Source organism: Hippoglossus stenolepis, chromosome 12 (genome assembly GCF_022539355.2).
Source record: "Hippoglossus stenolepis isolate QCI-W04-F060 chromosome 12, HSTE1.2, whole genome shotgun sequence".
NCBI classification, from domain to species: domain Eukaryota; kingdom Metazoa; phylum Chordata; class Actinopteri; order Pleuronectiformes; family Pleuronectidae; genus Hippoglossus; species Hippoglossus stenolepis.
The window spans coordinates 17,264,232-17,291,198 of NC_061494.1; the positions used below are offsets into that span (position 1 = coordinate 17,264,232).

The 26,967-nt window shown below is 42.8% G+C and overlaps 2 protein-coding genes across 2 annotated transcripts; both read right to left on the bottom strand.

The window, feature by feature from the left end:
* Nucleotides 1–312: 312 nt before the first annotated feature.
* Nucleotides 313–9,450, bottom strand: klf5a (Kruppel-like factor 5a). Its single transcript, XM_035171998.2, has 4 exons — nt 9,084–9,450; nt 6,924–8,040; nt 5,708–5,767; nt 313–3,004 (listed from the first exon to the last, which is right to left on the bottom strand). Exons 1-4 carry the CDS (start codon nt 9,243–9,245, stop codon nt 2,826–2,828), a joined length of 1,518 nt encoding a protein of 505 aa, XP_035027889.1. The 5' UTR covers nt 9,246–9,450; the 3' UTR covers nt 313–2,825.
* A 1,654-nt stretch (nt 9,451–11,104) lies between these two features.
* Nucleotides 11,105–26,904, bottom strand: pibf1 (progesterone immunomodulatory binding factor 1). The gene is made up of 18 exons (XM_035171997.2): nt 26,242–26,904; nt 26,051–26,151; nt 25,357–25,555; nt 25,138–25,257; nt 24,863–24,996; nt 24,478–24,586; nt 24,245–24,364; nt 24,080–24,141; nt 23,773–23,898; nt 23,190–23,288; nt 19,426–19,591; nt 18,733–18,883; nt 17,882–17,972; nt 17,413–17,515; nt 14,638–14,768; nt 13,349–13,433; nt 11,518–11,697; nt 11,105–11,266 (listed from the first exon to the last, which is right to left on the bottom strand). The coding sequence occupies exons 1-18, from the start codon at nt 26,506–26,508 to the stop codon at nt 11,213–11,215; spliced, it is 2,298 nt and encodes a 765-aa protein (XP_035027888.2). The 5' UTR covers nt 26,509–26,904; the 3' UTR covers nt 11,105–11,212.
* Nucleotides 26,905–26,967: the final 63 nt, after the last annotated feature.

The window sequence follows — 26,967 nt, forward strand, 5'->3', positions numbered from 1 at the left end:
CCCCCTCCGAAACTTAATTTCTCAGCATTCGGGATCAACCGGAGAAAATCCCAGACACAGAGGATCAGCACTTCCACATAAAACCCTAGATTTTAAAAAGATTATGTGCGGTTATGTCTCATTTGTTTTATTTAGGCCTTGACGAGGCTTGTTTTAATGCCGCACAGATGCCACACTGTCTGCACAGCGTGGCTCACTCTTCCAAAAACAAAATGCTTCAATATAAAACCCAGTATGTAACACATACTTCCTCAGGCCATGAAATTCAGCCGTTGTCAGAAAGTAAAAGAAAAAAAAATCTCCACATCAATGTCAGCACGTCTCTGTAAAAGTGTCAGTTTGACTTTATTAGGATCGGCTTCACTCAGTTGAAGAAATAACAACTTTTGTCTTTGGAACGTTTACTACAGAACAAAAAAAAAAAGACAAGGATTTATAAAATAAGTTGCTGGAAGGACAATATATAAAACAATGGCATCAAAATATCTTTGACAGGAAAAAGAACCAAAAAGAAAGAAGGCTCAAATATTTTTGGAGGTGGGGCATTTTCCTCGTTTTGCCCTTTTGTTTACAAAACGATAAAAAAAGAGGAAAAAAATAAAACAAACTAAATCAAGTTATTTACAGTGCATATATTTACATTAAGGCATTTTTTGCTGGGGAGAAAGATGGTGGATCTGACACAACCCCCACTTCTACACAATCAAATAAATAGATTTACCATGATACATTACAGTGCTATATTATCTTAACGCTACCTGCAGTGAATGAACAAGTACAGTTATGAGTTCAGGCTACACCACACCACCAAAAATGAACAAAGAGGGTTATATTAAAGGATAGGGATACATTTATCTATACATGTTCATGCCCATATGTACATTAAAATGGGATTGTCCTTAACAGTTTCGCGCTTTTTCAGTACAAATTGAAAAATATCAGTCTGATTCAGAATGATGAAGCCCCGTATTAGTATTTTTAGGGCCCGGTCACACATTTGCAAATATTTCCCCTTCGCCTTCCGTTCAATGCCAATCAGTGCAGGTAAGGAGGCGAATAAAACATTTGCTTCCTGTGGCGAAGCAAATCGGGGCTTTGCGTAGAGTTGCTGAACTTTGACCCCTGATATTGGCTTTCATTTGCATATGTGGGAATGTGCCTTTTACACTGAAAGAAGAACTTTGATTCTGACTAGTTTCAAAATGTTTTAGGTCCAGACAACATTTAGGCTCATCTCTATTAACAGCTATCTGCACATGAATGCAGATAAATTAGAAGCTAGCTAATGGATTCCATTAATGCAATCCTGCTCAAACTCGAAGCGGAAACCAGAAGGCCCCAAAGTCTTGTCCCTCGCCTGCAGATTCACATGCAGAATCTGTTTATAGAGATTAAGGCCAGAGTGAAATGTACATATGAGCATGTGGGTATTAAAATGTGAAACTATCCTTTAGCAAACCAACGCGTCCACGTTCGACTGACTGATCGAGCTGCGTTTGCAAGTTAGTTGTGTACAGAGTTCGAGAGCGCGAAACCCTCAGAGAAAGTTCCGACTGTCATTTTAGAGACACATAAATTCAGGATGTCTGTGAAGTGGCCTGAGCTGAGCTGTTAAAATTACAATAAACGATGGGTTAACCTTGTAATTTAATACACTTTTCCTTTTTTTTTTTTACAAATAAAAACAGCACCATGTGTGTTTTAAGGACTGCCTACGTTGATCACAGCTCTGCAACCACTAAACAGAAACACATAAAACCAGAGGAGGAGGCACTTAATAAGGTGTTGATGTAGATGATGCTTTGGTTAAACGTCTGAAAGGAGTAAATGAGGAAAGATGTACGGTAATCGAGTTTCAAAATCGCTTAATTCAAGCTTGTGCATCAAATACAGTCAATTCTGTTTAACTGAATGAATTCTAGGACGTGTCCACGGGCCCTGCTTAGATTTCTCTGGCTGGAAATCCATCCAAACACAATCTGAATAATTCATCACCTAATTGCTGCTCTTTAGCAACCATCCACCTCCCTCCATTTCTCAGTTGTCCTCAGATCTCCTCTCTCTCTAAAAATCAAAAAAAATCTTTCAATCTCTACATCTGCACCCCTCCCTCGTTTTTTCCCTGCACTATCTTCCCTCTCTCCAGAGTAATAAATGCCTTCAATTTTTAATATCTGAACAGTTATGATTGGCGGGATTCAGTCCAGTAGTGATAATGATCGTTCCAATGGTGATGAAGAGACGCGTCGGGCCAAAAAGGCTCAGACGTCGAACACCAATTCTAGTGCAAATCAAATGATTTGGTAAAAAAAATTAAATCTGGCTATTCCAGTTACATAAACAAACTAACAAACCACGGAGTAAACAAAGATTTGGTTTGACTAGTTTTGCAAACAAAAGCTTCTCCTTTATAAAAAAAAAATATGAAGCCAGTTCTATGTTAGAACAGAGAAGAACATGTAAAAGATTTGAGTGGTAAGTGCTTTCGTTCCAGTCACATAAAATAGTCCAAATGGACTGGAGACACGTTTTGGAGCTACCATTTTTGTAAAATAAGTGTATCTGGAGGTGAAAGAACCAGGAACTTCATCTGTCCCTCATCTTTCTACGTTAAAACCTCCAGATCATCTCACGCTGGGTGAAGAGCAACACGTTTGCCAGGCTATCGTGCTCTTTAAGCACGTGATAGCAGCACCACGAGGCGCTGTGGTGTCGCTGAACGCTGCGTCACGCAGCTCGTAATGTTGGCGTTGTGGGAGATGGAGTGAGTGTTTTATGTGTGTCAGGGTAGTGCTTGTGTTTTTGTGGCGTTCGTGGAAATGCTGCTAGTTCTGGTGTCTCTTCATGTGCAGGGCGAGGTGGTCAGATCGGGAGAAGGCGCGCGAGCAGACCACGCACTGGAAGGGTTTGGCGCCCGTGTGCTTCCGATAGTGACGCGTCAGCTCGTCTGAACGTGCAAAGCGCCAGTCGCAGCTGTCCCACGTGCACCTGTACGGCTTCTCACCTGTACAGAGAAAAAGAGAGAGAGAGGGGATGAGCGCTGCTGCCCTCAGAGCTGAACTTCTTTACCCGATCACAAGATCTGTGTCAGAGCAGGTGCTGCCAGTCTGTGATTATAGGTTCTACTTACACTCATCATTAAAACTCACACTAATTCCCTGAGATACATGATTCATACAGTTGGGTGGAGTGACTGGGAAAACAGGCTTTACAGAAAAGTCCAGTTGTCTATCAACATTTACAGTCATAAGATTGTCAGACATTCATCAAGCACTCGAACGCCAACACTGCACAAGTTTCCCACGGACAACTGGTCTGTGTTGTTTGCCTTTGCTTCGGTCTGCGTGTGTCTCTGACAGATGTGGTGCGTTTCTTTGTCACATTCCAGTAACATTCAGCCGCAGGCACTTTGTGAAAACTATTGCGACTTGTCTCGTTCGGCACAAGCTCCACACAGCTCTCTGTCACAGGTCGAAACCTTAACCTCTCTGTGCACATCATTTTTTATTTCATTTGTCCACGTTTAAAGACATTTGAATTGAATTTGTGTGATTTAAATTTAGAAATGGTCTTTTAACATGACTTTCCTCCCCAAAATTTGAAGTTACGAGCTTTTCTGCCACTTCTGTGTATTTAGCTTGGTCTGGTAAGAATGGAAGCTTATGAAATATGGCCATTTGGAAGTTTTTCTTCTTCTTTCTTTGTTTTGTCTCTTTGTTTTTTTCTTTTCTGCATTTTTAAGGTTAGATGTTATAATCTTCTCTTTAAGTTTTTTTTTTTGCTTCTGGGCCTTAAATATGAGCCATGACAGAGCAATTTATAAAGGAATCTAAAGGAAACTCTGGTTTCTGGTTTCTTGGATGTTTTTGTTCTTCATGTTTTCAACATCTATTTAATCAAATCTCAAAAAACTTTTGTTGGTTTCTCAGACTAAATAGACATTGTTTCTAGGGGTGGGGGATCAAGTTAAATGTCATATTTAGAACTTAAGTTGAAGCAGAAAACAACAAGTATCTGCATGCTGGATGTCAGGAGACAACCAGTGAGGAAATAAGATTTATGTTTGTCATTCGAGTGAAACAACCCTTTAAACAAACACTGTGAGCCTGTCAGGATTTTAATCACACTGTCGCCAAACTTAAAACACGCACCTGCAACTGAAAACAATGACAGACAATGAAAACACGCGGAGGGAAAAAGAAAAGAGTCAACTGAGAGGAGTGTTCAGTTCTCACAAAACAAACACACACACACAGACACACACACACACACAGACAGACACACAAACAATCAGGGTAATGGATGTTGATGGAGATTAGAGTGGGAACTCCCACTGGGGCCCAAACGCATTAGGAATCATCTCATACAGATTACTGACAGGTGTGTGTGGACGTGTGTGTATGAGTGTGTGTATGACCAGCATTTAAGCAGCTGAATAAGAGAAGTAGAATGAGTAACTGACAAAGATAAAAATGGGGGTGGGTGCAGGAAGAGTGGCACAAAAAGAAGATGATTAGATGAATGAAAGAAAAATAAGGAAGAAAATAACTAAGCGTGCCGGACAAAAAGCAGAGCAGATACAGAACCTGCTGCGACATCCCTGTTTTAACGTGTTGTGTTCTCGTTTTGTGGTCTGTAATAACTGCAATAACCACAATCGGGCCTGCAGCATGAATGACGCCAGATCTAATTGTCGTGTCATGTTCCCAGTGCTGAAATGCACGGCAATCACACCCACAACAATGCTGTGAGCAAGTTGTTCAGATTCATTAGGTGGAACAGACTCTGGATCGAGGGGAGCGTGAGTTCTGTGAGTGTGTGCGTTTTGTGATGAGCGAGGGACTGATAGATAGATATCAACAGAAGCGTTGTTTTGTTAGCTGGAGTGAGGTGGGGCTCCGACACCCAAACGCTTGTTTGTTGACTTTGCCGGTCCAAAACTAATGTGAAAGAAGGAGAGATTGAAAAAAATAATGGCACTGAGTAGAGCACATACCTCCACCATCAGTCGCCTTAAATTCAATCAAGCTGCACCACATTTCACACACTCACATAGCAGTTCCCTTAATGCGCCTGATTGTTTTCACGTAGATCTACGAATTATTTCCTGAGAAAACAGGGGAAATATAAAAAAAACGCCCTGGCTTGCAGTGTTAAAGACAGTAGATCTGCACCAAATCCATTCATTTGTTATACACTTGCTCAAGAACCAACAAACAAACGGACAGAGGTAAAAAAGACGAAGGAAAATGGACAGTGAAGAGCAAACGGTGGTGACTGAAGTGATGATCCGATGCACAAGATCATCTAAGATATTTTTGTCTCCGCGCAGACAGACCTCGTACATATTTAAGGTGTCGAACAAGCCCAACTGTGCATCACGGCATCTAAATATCGATGTCTAACCAGGCAACGGGATCCTGAGAGAGATGGCACCACATGTCTCGCACCGACCACATAGCCCGGGAGTCATCCCCTGGCAGAAGTGTGTCACTTCCACCTGTTTTGATGGAATAGTATATTGGGCAGAGGATGGGAACGGGGGCAGGATACATTTACACGCACATGCCAAGAACACAACACCCTGCCTAGCAACACGGTGGCAGCACAGACACCGAAATATGAGTCGCGTGGGCAGCGGCGTTTTCTGCTTTTTTTGACAGGGGGGTCCTGTTTGGAAAAGCTGCTTTAATGAAGAGGAACTTACCCGTGTGAGTTCGGAGGTGGGCTTTCAGATGGGACGACTTGGTGTAGACTTTCTTGCAGCCTGACGACAGACAGGGAGATAAACACAAACAGAGGGCTCAATCCAAATCCAAATAATTCACATGTGCCAGATATGTATTTGCCCAATAAAACTGAGCTGCGGTATGCTAGAAATGTGAACTAATGGAGAACAGAGGCTGTGTGGAAAGGCATACAGTAAATGTTTGTTTTGTGGAAAAACAAAAACGGGTCTAACACATATTCTGATTTTGAGAAGGTTCATGTGACTGTGTTGGAAAGTGGTCAACACAGTTTGATTTCATATTAAATCTGGTTGAGTTTATTTACTAAAAAAAGAAATATTTCTTTTGGAAGAAGCTCACTGCACCTGTTAGTCTGAAATGGAAGTCGAGGATTTTGAAAAGATATTTATTTTGACTTGAAAGAACCGTTGGGAGGAGATACTCTGATACACTTTGGGCGAAGTGTGGATCTGTCCTTGTGTGGATGTGACACATCGGCTTCATCTGACTAAAGAAATTAGACGTGTGCTAACACGCTGTAGGAGGCTCCGCTTAAGCCCATTTTACACGCTGCCACAGGCGAGTTGACATTACATATCCTACAAGTAGCTGCACATCGCACAGCTACAGTACGTGTGTGTGCGTGCATGTGGGTGCGTGCGTGAGCAGGATGAAAAAAATTTTCAAATGGGACTGTATGCAAATATGTGTGTGTGTGTGGAAAAACAAATCAAATGACTTAACCAGAACATTGATGTAATTACAGCACCCACACACACACACTTCATTCCACAAGCATAACAGCAATGACTTTAAATCCACAATAACGTGGAAGTGCTCGCGGCTGCAGAAGTTTGATGTGCGATAATAAATGTGCATGGACACAGTTAATTGTCAAGACAGTGACAGATCGACTCCGTTGCCAAAATACTCGGATTCCAGAGCAGCACATTCTCTGCCGTGGCTCCGGTGTGTTCCGTGACTCATAGGCCAGGAAAAGTCCTTCAGAACACAACATATAATTTCAAAAATATGCAGGGGTGTCTTAAAATAACCCTGGTTTTCAAAAAGCTGACCCTCGTGAGTGACCAGAGATTCACCTGACCGCAGCAGAGTGCAAAAATAACACACTCGCACAGTAGTGACAAGAACCAGCATGCTCGTACAGTGGCAGACGTGTGTTATTGTTCTAACCTGGGTAATCACAATGGTGGATCCGTCGTTTCTCCAGGTCAGGGTTGTTCCTCCGGCTGTAGCGGATAGGCACAGTGGTCTGAGATGGGGTCAGGGCTGGGGTTATTGCAGGGGCTTGGGGAAGGACTGCAGCCTGGCCTGGGACCGGTGTGGGACCTGTGTTAAGGGGCAGGGCCAAGCTGCCGGGTCCCGGGCTGGGGCCGAGCCCCGGGGTGCTACCTGCCAACTTGGAGGCGATGGTGGCTGCATACGAGGGAGGAGGGGACATGGTGTGGAGCAGCTCCTTGTGCCTGTCAGGGCTGCCGGGCTCCGAGCTGGGCGGAGAGGGCGGCAGGTAGGGCACCTGCTGCTGGAGATAATGGGGATGTGCCTGAGGATGTGTGTATGCCTCCCCACCCAGGCCACAGTAGACGGGCTTGGCAGTCTGCTCCTGCTGAGACACAGAAGAAGCCACCGGCAAATCATGGAAAGGTGTGTGGATTGTGGAAGTGGAAGTGTGTTGTATCTGCTGCTGCTGCCGATGATGCTGCTGATGCTGAGCCGCCATACCACTGCCATGGGGATGATCCAAGCCGGAGTTAAGGAGCTGAAACAGCGAGCCGTCGTTGTTGTGATGGTGCAGAGCGTGTGGCTCGAACTGCGACGACATTTCCTGTTTGACAAACACTTCTGGCCCTGAATCGCCACCATGGCTGCCTCCCGCCTGGTTGAAAATACTGGTGAAGTCTGGTAACCCTGTTATCGTCATGTTTATGGCTGAGGCTTCCATTGCAATGCCGCCGGGGCCGTGACTAGATGTGCCGCAGCTCCCAGAGGGCGAAGTGTTGGGGCAGTGCGGCTGTAGGTTGGGGGAGAAACACGGGGAGGCAGATTCTGTTTTGATGTGGGTGAGACCTGTGTGGTTCTGGTGCTGAGGGGCCCGCACCTGCTGACACAAGCCCATCCTCAGGTAGGCCACCTCGGGCAGGTAAAGATTCATGTTCAGCGTGTAGGGAGCGCAAGCGTGGTCGTCGGTGAAGAAGTGATCCATGTCTCTGTGTGACTTCTGCTGGCTGTCTGCATGATGGGGAAGGGAGAGAGGCTGAGGGGAGAGATATCTGTCCATCTCACATTTTACCTGTTGAGAAAACACACACGAAAATAAGAAACGGGATCATTTTCTGCTTTCCAAGTCAACTTTTGGTTGAATAAAGTGCATCCCGCTTCAGCGAGCGCTTCTCGTGAGCCGCCACGAAACTATTCCGGGGGCGCTATTTTGAGAAGACAAAAGGTTTGATAGCACAGTCACCACTAAAACATTTATCAAGTAGTCATCAATAGGCGCTTGCCACATTCCCTCTTTGCCTGCAAGGCTGAACTCAAAAAACCCATCGGGCTGCAAGGGGCCAGCGTCTGAGGGTCAGGCTATGTGCTGGTGGAAATTCAGAATCAGATGTAAAACCTTGCAACCTACTGGGGGGATTTTGCACATTTGTGCTTGTGATAACAGCACATCACTGCTGTTCACACAGGTAAACAACTTCATGCAAAACAACCTCCTCGTCTCTGGTGCTTCTAATTCCCGCAAAACCTGTCGGATCTGAGTGCTGTGAAAGTTGGAGGAGCCCTGCAGCCGAGGATGAAACAGCAACATGAAAGGGAAGGGGGGGAAACACCCATGGCTCCCTGTGCTCTGCAGCAGCAGCAGCAGCAGCAGCAGCAGCAGTGGTAGTCTGGGGATGGGCTGTCTATTTCTGGGCTCCTGATCCCACCAGCTGTTACAGAGACCTCTCTCATCTGCAAGTTCTCCAGCTCGGAGGGAGGACAGGAGTTGCTGGGACCTTTTCTGACCGGGGCTGGAGTCAGTTGTTGTCGGGGTGGTGTGATGGTGAGGGGGACAGGAGGGGAGGGGGTGAGGGGGGGGGGACAACTGGTGACCAACTGGCCGGCACACGGCGCAGCAAACATGCGGCGAATGCGTCTGCAGACTCGGATCCGCGTCCAGCTGCTGCTCGCTCCATACAGATGAAGAGCAAATATCGCTCGATTGCAATGTGGAGGCCGAAAAAAAATACAAAAACATCACAAACACACACACATGCAGCAGCGGGGTCCACACGCACCAGTCTGCCACGCCCATTCAATGAAACATCAGTGTAATCATGTGTGAGGTCGCTTTACCTGCGTGTAGTCCATGTGTCCGGGTTTGTCCTCCGGGATCTTGCAGTCCAAGCCGAACAGCGCCGAGTCCTCCAGGGGGAACCCGGCGGAGAGGCTCGCCTTCTGCAGCGGGTAGAAGGGATCCTCCTGCCCGCCGCCGCTCATCGCGAGTGTCGCGGCCATGAAGCTCCCGGTGCACCGCCGCAGATCAATTCTACCCCGGAGCTGCTAAGCTAGAGAAATGAATTAAACACAAAGGGAGGATGCTACAGCGGAGAGTGAGAGGAATGAAGCCGACAAGGTGGAGCGCGTGTGGGGGTGTTGGTGGTGGTGTTAGTGCGCCTGTCTGCTACATCTCCTCCACTTGTTTCATCCTTCCACCGGCCCTCAGACACTTTTCTATCCGTGTCGTAGGGCGGGGCGCCCCGGGTAAATACAGCACACGCACCGCCCACCATCCATTTAAAAAGGCTTTGATCATTCATTCAGCGGCCACCGCCCTACGCTCCGTAAACACACATGAACTGTGCACTACACACTGTGCACTACACACTACCACAACACACTGTGCACTACACACACACACACATCCATGGAGCAGGTGAAGGTTCAACATTTTCTTGTTTTGACTTTTCCTAGACAAAAACAAAGATTCACTATTGTTAATGAAGTTACAAAACAACTTTGTAGAAATGTTTTAGAAATACTCATAAATAAAAGTAGTCAAGTAGAGCCTGACAAATCTTGGGGTGGGGGGGCAATTTTTTTTCCTAATACCAATATATTGGCTGATGTATATATTTCATTGATTGAATCCTAACATGTCGTTATCAAACCTTTATAGAAATGTAATTGAGGCCTGATATTTTACAGTTTAATCATAAACTATAAGTGAAAAGAAAACACAAATAAATCTAAATATACATAACTTGAAATAAGAAAATAGGTCAAATTTAAACAAATGCAAGTCTTCTCTGTATTGTTTATTCTGCAAAATAAAAGTTTTCCTATTTGCAAACATATGTGTGTAAAAGGCTCAAATTGGCCAACTGACATATCGGTCTGGCTCTAACTCAAAGTGTCAAAAAAAAAAACACGATGCAGAGTGAACCACTTCAGATTAATATATATTATTTTGACCATTACTTATAGATTTAAGTTTTAGCTTTAGTGTTTCAGCTGTAAAAGTGAATCTATTGTTTATCATAATTTTTTAATTGATGACATTTATCAATAAATCAAAACTTAAAGCTGTAAGATAAACGTAGAAAAGTAAAACAACATTGCATGTGTTGGACTGGAGGACATTATTAAACAGTTTGAATCGGCTGAAGTAAAATCAACCTAATCAAAGATGGTCCCTTTAATATTTGATAGTGAGGAGTCATGTATGAACAAAGGGGACACCTGGTGTTGTCAACGTTATTCACAAAGCACAGAAATCACATGTTTTTCACACCTTGTGCAGTTTATTACGAGCAACTCAGAGATAAAAGGGGACTGCAAATATCTGACACACATTTCAGTGTGTACAGGAATGGATAAAAGTGACAAGCACTGTTTGAGCAAATTCTGATGTATTGTTTGTATAACAAGATAATGAGTTGGCGTATTGTTAAGTGTTATAATCTCACTCAGAAAGAAACTGATGGAAAGTGCGAAACCAGCTCCCCAGCAGTCAGACCTCTGGCCATGTTTAATATGACACCGATATGAACATGGTCCGAAATGATAAAGCTATGCCTGCTATGTCTATATTTAAAGCCAAAGGAGCCTCGGCTTGTGCAAATCAAAGGCTAATGTTCCCGCAATGCTGTTTGTCTGTGGCCACCAGTATCTTCAAAACCTGGGAAAGATGAGGAAATAATGATAGACAGACCTAATAAAACTCACCACTGCCAAGACAGAGGAATTTTTGGGCAGTCAGTTAGCGAGGAATGTGTACCCCGTGGAAGGTACTACCTCTGGTTCTGGACCAGTACGTGGAGAATTTATTATATGTAACCAAGGACGAGAACAACAAAAAACTCAAACACCAGAAAAAAGGTTTCTGCTTTTATATTTCAATGTGTAATTTACAAGTTTAAAATACAAAACACCCTGATAAAACATAAAATTGTTAAAAAGCCCTAAGTGAAAATTAATGAATTTCATTTGGGTTTCTGCTTCTGCTTTTGGTACCAGCCAGGAACGTCTTTTTTCGTCTGCGAATGAAAGAGAGAAAGAGGAAAAATGATGAGGAGCTGCTGTGTGGATTCAACTATTTGACTTTTTCATGATCCAAGGATATTTACTACAGCAGATCAGCTGATTGCACTGAAAACATCAAATCAAACCAATTGTCAGTAAAGCTATTAATCACTTCCTGTCAACCTTGATTAACCCCTTCGTCTGTCCAGGCAGATTCGGGTGGTGCTGTGACTCATACAAGGGTGTTGCCGAGTGAGACACTTACGAACACAGTGGGTTTGGGTTTGTTCGGTGACTCTTCCTCCGTCGTCCTGTTGATTCGTTTAACCTGCTGTTTTCCCACAGCAGACGCCATGACCCCGGTTTTATCGGTTTCCAAGAGGTCCGGAGCATCTCCCGGTCTGGACCGCATGCTGATCAGGACCTGCTTCATCACCGCTAACTCCTGGAGAATCACATGATTCATCAAAATAGCGATGTGAAAACGAGGGTAAAACAATAATCAAGAATCTCTAAGAGAAACAAAAGAGGGTAGAGTCACAAGAGGCCAGAAATCGCAATTTAATATTCTTAAAATTATGTCACAAGAATTTCAACAGGGACGAATTAAAAATGGATCAAATGAATCAAGATTAAATACAGTATTGCCCTATCAACAAAGTTTGTCTTGGTGAGCTAAACCAAATATCGGCAAGCAAAACACACACACATAAGATACATCATAGAGTAAGAAACACATAAATAAAATCTGAACCCTTAAAAAGAATAATAAATCCCAAAGCCAATCATAAAATGTAGAGATAAGACACTAGCACCCATAGGGCGATAATCAGCAGCGATTATTATCAGCAGCAGCAACCCACTACATAAAGTGCATAATACATTAAAAACATCTGCTTTACTGCTATTTATCAAAAACCTTCTGAGTGTCCTGCAGTGTTCAGAACTATTCTGGAATCTGGTTCTTGTCTTTTCAGTCTCTTATGAGAGAGAAGATAATAAAACAGCAGTTATCTGTGTGGGAGGGGTCCTACAAAATCTTTAGGCCTTTCTTAAACACCTAAATGCAAACCTATTTAATAATACCAAAATACCTCATATATAGATGATACTAATACATTCTCAAGATTGGTAAAATACTCGCTTTAAAATCCATGATTCCAAATATTTTGTATTGCTGCTCTCTGGCGACATATTTGTCCGAAGCCACAGGCCAGTGCAGCTGATCTCCTGAAGACCAGCTCCTGGGACAACTCGCACTGAGCCCAACAAGCCCAAGGGTCCGCGGGGGTGGCAGCAGGGCAGAGGGGAGGACTCTGGGCCATTTCACGGTTCTATTTATCACCCCTGAGGACATGAGCCCTGGCATGTCACACATGCACGAGCACACACACGCACCCTGGTGGCATCCCAAACAGCCAAGCAGAGGAACAGCTGTCTGTGACAGGGCACATACTTCATACAGCAAACGGCTGGCTGCGGGGGGGGTTCACTCCCACGTGCATTACATACGAACCCATGCAATCTTGAAGGAAGCATTGCAACACTGTGCAATAACTCTAAAAGCCCTTTAATTTGAAGCATATGAAGAACTGCAATGATTGGACCATCAACGGGAAATCAAGCACTACCTGAGAACTGATTGTCCTTTTCAAACAAATATCAAACATTTATTGGCTCCAGTGTCTCGAATGTGAGAATTTGTTGCTTTTCCTTGTCTGAAATTACATGGAAATATTATTAGGTTTTGGTCTGACAAAAATATATCATATATAATATTTCTTTGGGTTCTAAAGTACTTGGAGGACATTTTAAACCGATTTTCTGATGTTTCAGACACCAGTTTGCTGGACAATATTCTTGAGTTGCTGCCACAATAAAAACAATTTTCATATTTTGCTAATTTGAAAAATGTGCTGTGACATGATGGTTTTACAACTAAATCTGGATTTTTACAAGGTTTTGCTGGAATTTCCCCATTGTCAAATGTCCCAATAAACAGAGATAGAATAGGAGACACTGATTATTGGTGCTTGAGTTACATCAGGGGAAACCTTCAAACAGCTACACATAATAAACATCATCATCATGTGCACCTCTCGATGGTTGAGGAGTCTCTCCAGGTCCGCGGCCATGTTGTTTTTCACCTGCTGCAGAGCGGTCCGTTCTTTTCTTAGAGAACTGAGGTTACACCCAGAAACAGGCAGAGAGATCAGATCTTGAGTTAACAGAAATCAACATCACTGTACTTCCTGTAAGTCATGAATATTATACTGGAATATCCTGGTTACTCCTAGTCATGTCAAGTTGGTCCTGTCAAACACTGTGATTCAATAAAGCAGGATATGTCAAGATTTCAGAAATAAAAAGTGTAATATGTTGTTCACAGTAGGTGTACGCTGTGGATTGGGATCGGTTTTACTTTGAGTTAGTGTGGGGTCAACTCATATCAGATGTGAAGGTGTGTTGTTGCCTCATTTGTGCAACTGTGAACTGTAAACCAGTCAGTCAAAATGCCAGCAGACTGGTTTACTTGCATTGAGAGCATAAATTACTGGTTTAAAACAATGAATAGCTAAACAATAAATTTAACATGAGTCATGTTTTTTAAAATAAGTAACTGATTAAGCAATTGCTTTTTTCAAGTAAGTGAGTCTTATAGCTTTTGAAAGAAACTCAACATGACCATCCAAGAGGATTCTTTCCTGGGGCTGTGACACATACAAGCAGGAGCTTGTAACAGCGGCGCTTTAAAGCAAACCACCTTGCAAATCTTGAAATAACAGCTCGGCAGCCTCAACACCTTTTTACTGAGAACTCTACCTGAGATCGACCTCTGCTGAGTCACACATGTTAGCCAGTTTGTGGCAAGAGAATTTTGATTAATACTTGTCGTGAGACTCCCCTGGGAGCCATGTTTTCTGCTGTTGAACAGATATCACAGCGCAGCCACATCTCAGTCACATGAGGAGGTTTGAGAAGCTCGAGAGTATCATTAAAGGATATTTTTTCGCTCTCACGCTTGCCCCAGGTGAGCGGTCAGCGGTAGTGAGCAGCAAGAGAAAACCTGCAGACTGTCAGTTTGCATATTTCTCAGGTTAAAATACAGAGGGGGACTAGGGGGAGGTGCTCTGATGTGAAACTCTCCCTTATTGTATGTTATAAAAAAAACATGTAGGTTTTCACAATGAATAAATAAACAAAGTGGGATAAGGATAGAAGACGACAGAAGGAATTGAAGCGGAAAAATCTCAAGGTCGGGGAGGGATGGCCTGCTGCCATGATGAGTAGATAACAAGATAAACTATAAAAACGCAAGCGTGACTGTAAATTATATAGAAGGAGACAGGTTTCCGTCTGTAAAGGTGTGTTTCCGTGCACGTACCTGACGTCGTCCTCTAGTGAGGCGACACATTCCTTCAGTGAGCTGATCTGTACATCCCTCTGCCTCACCGTCTCAATCAGGTAGCTGTAGGGCTGCTGCGTCTGCTGTAACAGATGGTTGGCTGCCAACAGCTGAGAAACAACACACAGACGTGCATACATGAGCAATTATAGGAACAAATACTTCACCTCCACAGAGGCAGCTTGAATCGGATTGTGTGTTGATGCATCTAAAACCCGACGCCATACGACCTCATGAACTGTGGAGTCACAATGACAGCTCAACGCCATGTGTGTCCCCATGAGGGTTCACTGTACTGAACAGGATTTTAACATTCACCTGTAAAAGCTGATGTTCGTGATAAAGATAGATTCATCTCTGATTTTAACAGACTTTACATTCGGATATTATCATAAAATTGTGCAATTCTGTCAATATTTGTGAAGAACTTTTAACAACATTTAAAACATTTCCTTCTGTTTGACTTCAGAGGCCATAAACGTGACTTTTAATGAAGTAGTATCTAAGTTGTATACTTTTTTATTAAAAGCAATAGTGCACTTATATTACAGATAAAGATATAATGTGAAAATGCAATGAAACATACAATCTTATCATCTTTCTTGTAAATGTCGACATAAAAGCACCTTCACAGAGTTTTGATGATCCCTCATAAGGACACACATTCTGTGCCTAATGCAATATTGTCAGTATCAGGCTTAAAACCTGTGGAACAATAGATAAAGTTAGGGTGTTACACATTAAACCACTTTTACAGCCTGTTCACGGTGAGTGGAACTGGTTGGGAGGGTGAGGACAATAGTTAGTTAGTCAGGGCGTCTGTGTGGGTGGTTAAGTGGTTAACACCCTTGCTGTTTTCAGTGAATGGGAAGTGTAATTTTTCACCCTTTGCTTTCATACTCGATGAATCATGAGGTATTCCACACGAGTACCAGTCAGTCACAGGCTGACAGTTGAATGGCCGGCTTATTTAGTCTCAGATCGGCCCAGCCTCTTTATTCTGTCTCGCAAAGTCTCTCCTCTCATTGAGATTCTAATAAAAAAAAAAAGCACGGCAAACACGTGAGCGCACTGGCTGCTGGAGCTGTCCGTCTCACTGGATGGTGTTTTAACATCAGAGCACGAGTAGTAGAAACGTGACTTCGCGCACACAGTCCCACAGAAAAAATACACACACACCCATAATTAAAGTCTTAGCGTTGGACACACACACACGCACACATGCAGTGTGCGAAACGCAACAAAAGCCTCAGTGATTGCCGCAGTGAGCTGTTGGGAGAGTGAAGAGCGTGGCCGTCACGCTTTTTGGCTCTGTTCAGCATTTTGTCAACAAGTGTGACAGGTACTGAAACTTCTCAGTATTCTCATGTAAGGTCTTCGGTGTCGGCTCTAAAACAACCTTTCGTTTTCCTGCTACCAGCTCAAAGCTGTTACACTTGGACATTTTTTAATGTGCTCTGATGTTTTATGAGGGAGATAAGCTGAAATAAAAAATTTTAAAAAAAACCTCATTACTGTTGTCAGAAAAGAAACTTAACACTTACACTTGTCTCAGGCCTCACTCAAGTTTCTGGTCTAATAAACTCACACACACACAGAGTTTAAAGACGCCCTTGACCCTTGTTCTAAAAGCCTAATGGAATAACATCCATCATAACTTAGAGGAGATATTCAGAACTACTTTCCCTTTTAGATTTGATGTTCTATAGTTATTCAATATCTCACAAAAGCTATACTCAAAAGACAGAGCCCTTTTCACAATCCTGTTGGCATGTAGAAATTCCATAACTCGAAAGTGGCTGAAGCCTTAAGCTCCCTCAGTTGAGAACAGGATAGACATAGTTCATCAAATGTATATAATGGAGAAGTTGACATATTCCCTCTGAATGCACCAAGATAAACTGTGTGTATGGTCGAGTTGGATTGACTTTATCCAGCCCCATAAAACAAGATTTTACATGAGAGAAAAGGTACAGAACTTGAATTCTTCTATTCCTCCCACAATTTTGAGTTGATCATAGTTATGGTTGGTACCAGAAATTGAGGCCTACGAAATATGCAACTTTGTTGTGATTTATGATTGTAAAAACAGGCACAAAGTAAATGTAAAAGTAGAAGTATTTTCTCTTTTGTAAAACCTCTGAAAGAAAAAAGAGATTGCCTGTGAAAATTATTCACCTTTATACTTGAGTTTACAATGATATTTCCTTTTTTTATTATGATCATACTGTGAAGTATCTGCAGTGATCGTTCTTCCACTTCTTTATATTCCTCCCTTATATTTGCATATGCATTTATTATTCCAGTTATTGACTTATGCTGAACTGTGGACGTTATATTTAAAATGTATAATGTGTGCACAAGTCGTGACTTCCCCAACACCCTCCTACAATTTGTAAAATTATCAATAAAAATCTCTATTTGTGATAATTTTTCTCTAATCAGCCACCACAAGAGAGTTGAGTCCGTCTTTATGAGAGAAATTAGATGTACTCTCATCATTTTATCAGAAGAGCCGTGTGATAGTGTGAGAAGGTAAACGGTGGATGATGGGAGAGGAACTAACCAGCTTGGCTCTGTTGCAATGACTCAGATATGTCATGAGAGAGGTTAAAGCCAGGTGAAATAAATCATTATTTAATAGAAGTAATAATTGCTGTTTTAATACAAATATTTCTGATTCAATTGATTCAAGACCGATGGGCAAGCCCACACCTGGATGTTGAATGTGTGTTTGTGTTTGTGTGTGTTTACCTCCTCAGATATCTGTCCCGTCTGTGACTTGTGTTTATCCAGCTCCCTCCTCAGCGACGTGTTTTGCCTCTCCAGCTGCAGCACCCTGCGGGCCAGGTGAACGCTGCACACCAGCCACACAGACGTAGTTATGGAAATACCCAAAACATGACGACACCAACAAGGTGACATTAGTATACAACTCAGTGTAGTATTTAATTTTAATTTATGAAGCCATAAAGCAAGATCAAGGTTTTTTTTCTTGGCAAACAAAGCCTACATGCTTCAAATTAGACCGGGTGGAAAGGATTTGAAAAAATTCTTCACTGCAACGAAGGCGCAAAAATATTTGGCGCAACATTGGACAAACTGCAGAGGACTGTCATGCAAAGCTACAGCTAGCCATAATAATAATAATAAAAAAAATTCACCAGCTTCGGGGGAAGCAGAGGAATGATTACAAAGATTAAAAAGAAATCATGTCCTGTACCTCTGTTTTAGTCTCCTCTTGGCCGTCGTGGGAACGTTGGCTCCGTAGCCGTACGAGAATAAAACTCTCTCAGCCTCCTCTTCATTCTCAACTGGCAACAGACAGAAACACAGCGTCTATACATCTCCAGGAGCATTATGATAATTATTATTATTATTAGTTGTAGTAGCAGTAGTATTTTGGGAGGGCAGCGCCTGCAGTTGTACAATAATTCCCAATAATATCATTAGTCATTAAAGAAGACTTTGATAAGTAGTTGTTTAAATGTTTGGATTCATGAAGGGATGGATTCAATAATTTAACAATTAGTATTAACTATCTTTTAATCCAAGGAGCGGAGATTCGTTTTAAATCTACATTAAATCCTGGAACAACAGCACTGGGCAGTTTGTACTAAAGACAGAACTGTCTTTAACTCACTCTACACTTCATAAGTAGCCTCCTAGAGCCACATTCAATTTAAGACATTTTAATGCCCATCACAGCCTTTTTGAGGGAATCAATTTCAGGGATTTGACGACCTGTAGATTCCCTGTTTTTATGTGTCCTGCTTCTGCGTTAGGCTTTGGTAAATAATAGTAACTTGTAAATATCTGTTGTCTTGTATAATATAATAATATTCTCCAAAACTTCTTTTCTGTCCAGTTTCACAAAGGCCTGATTATACCTCCACGCTGATAATTACTGATTTTCCCTTCATTTAATCCAATGCGGTGCTTTTATTTTATCATGCACATTCCCTAAAGCCAGCGTCTTGTTCAGTGTGTTTAAAGGGATCCGTGTTTTTTCTGAATCTATAGTTAGTTTTGTAATGCAATGGGCTACTGACAGAGCTGATGCTACGTTCATACTTTCAGCCGCCTGCATGGTCACTTGGTCCAACTCTTGCTCAAGTCTTTCGTACGTCTCCAGGCGAGAGGCCTGCTCGGCATTCTGAGCTTGCAGCTCCGCGGCCCGCTTCTCTGATGACGTCTGCAGCCTGTAAAACTCCTGCGTGAGGAGCTGAGGAGCAGGAGGAGAGGAGATAGATGAAAGAGAGGAGCAGCATTGATTTCTGTGGTCAGCGTAACAACAAAATGAACTCACTGAGGAATAATGTTAATGTAAATGTCACATTCTCTTATTGTAATAAAATGCAATACGATGATAGATAATTGATAAATATCTTCTTCTTCTTGTGATTATTCTATAATTCTATCATTTACTAATACTGTAATTTTTGAAGTATCTGGACTGTACCATATTTTCTAAACATGCAAATAAAACATCCTTTCTGTTCTTCTTTGTCTCCGCATGACCCCTGAGGTCATTTTTGACAGATTAGCAACACGTGCATGTAGGTGGTTCTTCTAAAAACTATAGTTCAAATAAACAACCTTTGTATTTTCAACCAGCTCTGGGGAAAATGGAGGTCACAAGACTGTTTGAACAAGAAAGTTTGATCATTAATCTGTCTGAACTACAAACCAAGAACTGGTCTATGATAGTCTGGTAACTTGTAAGTAAAACCTTGTCTCCTCTTTTTGTCTTTACGTTTAAAGTACCTCAAGTTTCTTCTGCTGTTTCTCACACTCCACCTGGCACTGTGCCAGGGCCTTGGCCGTTTCCTCCTTGACCATCTGAGCGCGTTCGGCTTCGAAGGAGTGCAGCTTGGCCTGGTTAGACAGCTCCGCCACCCGGCTGTCAGTGCCCAGCTGGAGCTGACGAAACCTGCGTGGATGGAGACGCACAGATGGACACACACACACCTCAGTACAGATGAACATGAGTAGGTGTGTAAGTGAGATCATGTGTTTTGGTGCAGACGGAGATGTAGACATGTCGAGTTAATAAAGCGGCTGTATCTCACACAGACTGCAAACTCAGCTCTGGGCTTCTGGCTGAGCTCAGACATGCGGCCGGTGGTTTCGAAACAAATTCTGCAATGTCGTCCTTCAAACAGATACAATTTCATTTTGTGATAATTCACATAGTAACGTGTTTGTTTTGAACATGGCACGGAAGTGATTATTTGACGTTCGTGGCGCAATGAACAACTCTTGATTTGATGTGTTCAGTTGCACGTAATAGCTTGATAACTACAGCATAACAATAAGTCACCCAGGAGGAAAGCCAAGTCTTAAATCATCTGGCGACAGAAGAGTGTTTCTCAATGGTGCTTGCAGCAAAGGTTGGTCTTATTTGATGTTCCGTGATTCTAGCTGGCAGCTACAGCATGGTGTTCCCACTTAAATGTGTGGTAATTACAGAAGAAGAAAGACAGGGACAGAACAGTTTTGGCAGTTTCTTTTTCTAGATGATACGACTCTGTCAAAGCCTTGTCACATAAATGCATGAGTGAACACGCAAGCTCACAAACAACAAAGCAACAGTTAGAAGCACTTGACGTGAAAAAAAAAACATAAATACTAATCAAATCTAATAAACACAAAACAACAAGCAAAAAGATCACAGGATGATCACAGTACATTAAATATTGTATTTTGGTTTGCTTATTTAACAAAAAAAAAAATCTGAAAAAGTTATTTCACATAATTTATATACAAAATTATCAATTGATTAATTGGAGGAAAAAAAGTCAATAGCACTTAGAAAAAGATAAGAATAATTTTTCAGCTCTTCTTCAGACAGCTTTCAAGCACGCACACCCAGACTAGCCCTAGAGGTTAGCTGGATAATATTAATAACTCTCGATTACAGCTGACCTGATAGGATTTCATCATCCATAGAGCACACGCCTGAGCTGTGTGCTCACAGTGACACACATGAACACATGGTGGACATGTTATGCCTTGTATTAATGGCGGCTGCATTCTAGATTCAAAGAGGCAACGTGTTCCTGAGAAAATGAAACTTAACTATCTCTCTCATTCAAATGCCAATTTTAATGGGAATATTTCCACCTTACTCGTGGGTTCCCCTGGCAATTTTGTTTATGTCCCTTAGAGAGGTGAAAATGAAAAACTCAATACTTTGTTTAGGACGAGTTGATCACCGTAAGTGGCATTCTGAAAGAGACTGCCGAGATTCAAGCCGGCTCTCTACGCTACGATCATCTGACGCCATTTCAAGCTTGTCTGCCTCATTCTTTGCCCCAGAAATAGGGGCATGCGTGGTGTTAGGTGTTAAGGGCTTGTGGCTAGCATCTGTCGTTGCTGGCTTGTGATGCGATGCAAAGAGGCAATGTGATCGCAGCAGCGAGATGGAGAGGGAGAGAGAGAGAGACAGAGAGAGAGAGATTGAAGTGTGTGTGTGTGTGTGTACATGGAAAGATCAACAGCTGGTGGTTTGGATCTGGAGAAATGACTGGCATGTAGTAGTAACCCAGGAAAGGAACACTACTGCTGCTGCTGCTGCTCCGTGTGTGCATGTATGTTTGCATGTGTGTGTATACTCATTTTTTTGTCCTGTATTAACACTGACCTTGTCAGGACCAGTAAGACCCCATGGGACCAAAGCTCAGTCCTAATGAGGTCCTGGTATGGGTTAGTGCTAAGATGTAAACTGTGGTTAAGGTTAAGGTTAGGGTTAGGCATGAATTGCTCATGGTTAAGGTTGGGGGTAGATGTCAAAAATGAATGGATATTAATGCAGTTTCCTAAATGAGTAATTGGGCAAACTTTTTGAATTTTTGAATAAAAAAAAAAAAGGTCCTAGGTACATCAAGATGTGTTGTGGACTGTGTTGTGCAAATGATTTATTAATATAAGACAGACATGTCGAAATGTATGTTGGCACCAGCAATAAAGTACAAAATAAGGAGAACTGAAATATCTCCTCCATTGAGAAAAAAATGCAGGCTTGAAGTGTGTGTGTGTGTGTGTGTGTGTGTGTGTGTGTGTGTGTGTGTGTGTGTGTGTGTGTGTGTGTGTGTGTGTGTGTGTGTGTGTGTGTGTGTGTGTGTGTGTGTGTGTGTGTGTGTGTGAAATAGCAGGACTCAGATTTATATGTTGCAATTTCAATGCAAGATTTGAAACTCCCTACAAGGCCACGACCCAGAGGCACCTTTCCAGGCCATACTGAGATGACCAGTGTTGTCAGGAGCAGAAAGACAGTGACCAGCAACTTGAATACAAATGACTACAAGTGAGCGGGAAGTGGGAAAAGACTGAAAAGCACTTTTAACGTTTAATTAAAAAGAATTAGAGTCAAGTTCACTGTCTATGCAAAAGCTTTGTTGGGAACAAGAAAGTCACAATAATTCATTGAAAATGATCAGGAACCGGACGTCTGTCTTCAACGTATGAATTGTCTTCAGTCCTACACAGTGAGATCCTGTCTCCTATTTAGCATTCAACTTGTGCTTGAAAGAATCTTACACATGAGAAGCAGGCAGCCAGGCCAGCAACACCAGTTGGTACTAGTGAACTTCCACATGACCTCCTGACCCCCAACCTCCTTGAAGTAAAATATGCACGTGTTCTTTGCTACGAGATGGTAAACCACAGCCACCAAAGTCCTGCCGCACCCACAACCTGCTCTGATAACAGATTAGCACTGGCTCAATTTACACAGATTTTACATTTTAATTGATTAATGCGCGACAGACACAAAAAGGAAAAAGCGGTGACACACACATAGAAGACACCGACGAAGATGTGAAGACAGTTTGTGGTGATAAGAGCGGACGACGGTGTCGGGGGGCTGTAAACAAAATCACATGATCCAGCAGCAGAGTTAATAGGTCACTTCTTGCCTCTGTCTGCTGCACGCCGTAGACAATTGTCTGGATTTTACCCGCTCATGTCTGAAAACGATTTTAGTCACACTAGTTTTTCTAATGACAACCTCACACACAATATGCTGACACACGATACTTGGCAAACGAAGACGAGGAATGAATTCAAAATATGATGTGGTTACGTGTATTTAAAAAAAACACTGCTCCAATTGGCCCGAGTTTCCAAGACAGTTTAACTGTTGCCCTCAGGTGAACTTCCTTGACTGTCCTTGATTAACTTTAGTGCATTAACAGAGCGTCATCCATATTTAAAAGCAGCAGTCGTAGTGTTTAAATACGACAAGCCATTCAGGGCTGCTTAACAAGGTGTTTGCTTACATAATATATCTCCCACAGTTATGCACTGATGACACAATCCTTCTTGATTATTTATCTACTCTTGTATCTATCCATCTATCCATCAACAGGACACTAAGAGCTTCATCAACAACAACAACAACAACAATAGGGGGTATCGAGCCATGCACATTGGGAGCTGAGTTTGGTTTTATTTGTCTAAGTTTTCAGGTGTATGTCTCTTGGTTTACTGCCTCTGTCTTTATGTGTGCGATGGACGACAAAACTCACTGTTCCAGCAGCTGATCATATCTGGACTGAGCGTCTCGCTCAGCTGCCACCGCTCTGTCTTTCTCCAGCACAGCGTTGTCTCTGGCCTCTCGCAGGTTCCTGGTCAAAATAAACACAGACAGTTAAAAGATGCTTGTTCTGTTATGTGGTAAATAATACAAAGTTATGTTCCCGTTGTTTTCATAATACTCTGATGTATCTGTGGTGGTCGCTCTTCCTCCTCTTAAATATTTGCATGTGCATGAAATAATTCAGTTGACTGTCTGTTGTACTGTAGATGTTATCTTGACTAATTTTGATGTCACTTCCCTATCACACGGCTACAGTTTGTAAATACAAAAAGGAAAATCACTTCATCTCTTCAACTTCCTGTAAAGTATGGACAACATCACAAGCTACACAATGAACATCATGAAATTAGTTCTGAAAATTCATGAGCACTTTATTTTTAATATTGCTTCTTATCCAAATGTGTAAGCTCCTCTGGTTTAAATGGCTCCTCTGGTCTTTTCCTCTCTTTTTTTTACCAACATACAGTTAGTTAAGAGTTAGATTTAATAGAATAAGAAGAAGAAGAAGATACCTGTTTTCCCTCTCGTACATCTCCCTGGAGGTTCTCTGCAGGTTGTCTATCTCCTGACTTGTTTTCAGTCTGATGTTCTCCAACTCCTCTCTTAACTTGTTCTCGTACTCAGACTTATAGTGGTCTCTGTGGTGGACAAAGGAGGAAAGAATAAAGATGAACAGAGGTATGGAAAGTGCTGCTGGCAGATGAAACGATCACTGTTAACATTAGTTTATCAGGAGACATGATATTTCTGGAGCAGCTTTAGTTGCTTGTATTAAAAAGACTAGAATACTGGTGATAGTGACAAACTGCAGAACCTAACCTGGATGCTACGTATTTCTCGTAGGTGTTCTCCCTGGCATTCTTTGTGTCTTCTAATTGTACCTGGACAACAGAAACAAGAAGTGAAAGCATGTTAGAGGACTCCTTCCTACTACTGAACGCCTTTGATGTTAGATAAGCCTCCTGATGAATCTACTGTATGGACCTGCAGCCTCTCCAGCCGGTCCTCTTCATGTGCACATCGAACACTCAGCTCCAGGTTCTGCCTGTGGAGGTACTCCTTGTCTTTCTGTAGCAGAGTCACCGACTGCTGCAATGCTGCCACCTGGAGGCCATGATGAGCAGAATGAAAAACAACGACAGTACACCTGAAGAGGCTATAATGAGTAAAGTGAGGACATGATACAATAGGAGTGTGTGTAGGTAGGTGTGAAGCACCTCTTTGCTGAGTGTATCCCTGTCCCTGGTCAGTGCAGTGTGACTCAGGTCCAGAGTCTCAAATCTTCTCTTTAACTCCTTCAGTTCGGTTTCGAAGTGGTCACGGTCTCTGTAGAAATTAAACAATATCCAGGATTTGAATATAGTGGGAAAATAGAATGAATTATATTCCACTCATTGTGTTCCTTAACAATTGATTAAATATTATGTATGTTTGACCTCCTTTAACTACTCAATTAATTCACTTATTTCGTTCTGATCTACAGAAACACACACACACACACAACACACACACACACACACACACACACACACACACACACACACACACACACACACACACACACACACACACACACACACACACACACACACACACACACACCGTTTGATATTTGGATAGTTCTCTCGGCGGTAGTCCCCTTCATGGATCTGCTGTTTGGTATTGGCCAGTTCCAGGGTCACTCTCTGGCTCCTCAACTCCAGCTCAGCACGTAGCCGCCGTTCCTCCTCATAGCTCTACAGATACACAAAATATATAGAGGGTTCATATTATGAGGTATAAGCTATAACTTCAAAACATGTTATGTTATCATGTCATGAGGAAGAATGACAGACTGCAGCACACAGGTGCAGTACATGCTTTTGTATATGTGGTACCTCCATCAAAGCCTTCATCTGGGTCCTGTGTCTGTCCGCCTCTTCAGTCAAACTGCCGTTCTTAGCACTGAGCTCAGCCAGCTGAGTCCTCATAGGAGTCACCACCTCATAGAAACGCACCTAAATATGAACAAAAAGTCATAAAAGCTTCCACAAGGACTGCATCATATCTTGTGTCTCTGTGGGCAAAGAGATCAGGGAGATCACCCTTATACTTACAGCGACGTATTCCTGAATGGACATTTTGTCCTCTGGGAGGTCACGGAGCTCCTGGAATCTGTCCTGAGAGATGTCCAGATCCCTGAGTGACCTCCGCAGCTCTCCAGCCTTTTCACACAGCTGCCGGTTGGTCTCCTCGAGCTGCTGCTGCCTGAGCAGGATGGCGTCCATCTCCTGCTTACGCAGAGTCTGCTGCTTCCTGGCGAGGACAGTTCATATTTGTGATTCATAACAAACGAATGGGATAGAGAGGGGATGGGCTGATGTATATGTTGTAATCACCTGTAATTAATTGGATTTCAGTCCAAAAAATTCTAATCTATTTCCATATTTTTTCATTATTCTTTTAAATTTATGTGCAATTCCAACCTTTTCAAAACCTGCAAATAAAGTTTTATATTTCCCACATTTAACAGAGCTGCCATTAACCCTGACATGATAATAGGACGACAAAAGAAAAACCACATCAAGCATCTGCAAGACGCGCGTTTGGCTCCTTTATTATCACGAAGTAAATTATAATTGACATGTTACAAACAAAACAAGTAGTTACAGCTGTATGCTGCAGACAAATGACCTTAAATTTAGGATATATCATAGATTATACTAAATCTAAAAACAACTATTTATAAAATCGACTGTGGCAATTGCATCCCGGTTCTCCCACAGTGCAAGAAAGTGAAACCTTTCTCACCTGTTCTCCTCCTGAGCCAGTTTCAGCTGAGTGTCCAGCCTCAGGGTCAACACTTGTTTCTGATGGAGAGCATCATTCAGCCTCTCCTCCAGCTCATCCACCTGAAACACACATGCAGCAGAGATCAGGTCCTATCCTCTACACGAGAGGCACATGAACCCGGTTCCTCAGACTGTGCAGCATCCCTCTACCTTGCACATGTGGTCGGCCTTCATGTTGTCTACGATGAGGCTCTTCTGGGAGAGCTCGATCCTCAGCAGCTGGACGTTGTGCAGCAGCTCCCTCCTCTCGATCTGCTGGCGGGTCACCTTCTGGGAGCCGCCCCGCTGCTCGTCGGACGAGGACACGTCCTCGGTGGTGGGCACCGTGGTCTCCAGGCTGATGTCCTCCGACTCCAGGTCCAGGGAGCTGGAGACGTTGACGGCTGTCGGCTTCAGCTGGTGCTTCTTGGGAGGCATCTTGGGAGGTTTTTTGGGGGGGGGGATTATGTGTCGTTCCTTGTCGCTAACGTTACCGACAGAGGCGAGTTTGTCGGTTTATTGTAGCGACAGATGAGAAAGTGAATTCACAAACGTCTCGATATGAGAAACTTTAACGTTAGTTCACATCGAGGAGGAACGACAACAAACGACCGAGCAACAATATGGCTGCCTCCTTCGTTCGGAACAGACAACACACTGACTCTAGCGTGAGAGAAACAAAACATACACAGCCTCAAACATTATTACCGCTGCACCTCGGAGCTGACAAACGTCCACGGCGACTGTTTTGATTTTCAAGGGTCCCGCTCCCAGCCACCTGATAACCGCCATGGGTTCGAGTGCGGTGGCGGCTTTGACTAAAGCGCCCCCTGTGGTCATTTGACTGAACATCAACTCATCCAATGCACATTACACGGGACAGTCGTGCAGTACTCC

What these genes read in the sequence shown, in the direction of transcription:
- klf5a (XM_035171998.2), bottom strand. Translation starts at nt 9,245, where the DNA reads ATGGCCGCGACACTCGCGATGAGCGGCGGCGGGCAGGAGGATCCCTTC. An exon ending in GACACATGGACTACACGCAG is followed by an intron (nt 8,041 to 9,083) that starts GTAAAGCGACCT and finishes TTTTCTCAACAG; the next exon opens with GTAAAATGTGAGATGGACAG. An exon ending in CCACCTCCGAACTCACACGG is followed by an intron (nt 3,005 to 5,707) that starts GTAAGTTCCTCT and finishes TTCTCTGTACAG; the next exon opens with GTGAGAAGCCGTACAGGTGC.
- pibf1 (XM_035171997.2), bottom strand. Translation starts at nt 26,508, where the DNA reads ATGCCTCCCAAGAAGCACCAGCTGAAGCCGACAGCCGTCAACGTCTCC. An exon ending in AGGCCGACCACATGTGCAAG is followed by an intron (nt 26,152 to 26,241) that starts GTAGAGGGATGC and finishes TGTGTGTTTCAG; the next exon opens with GTGGATGAGCTGGAGGAGAG. An exon ending in AGATGAAGGCTTTGATGGAG is followed by an intron (nt 24,997 to 25,137) that starts GTACCACATATA and finishes GTGTATCTGTAG; the next exon opens with AGCTATGAGGAGGAACGGCG.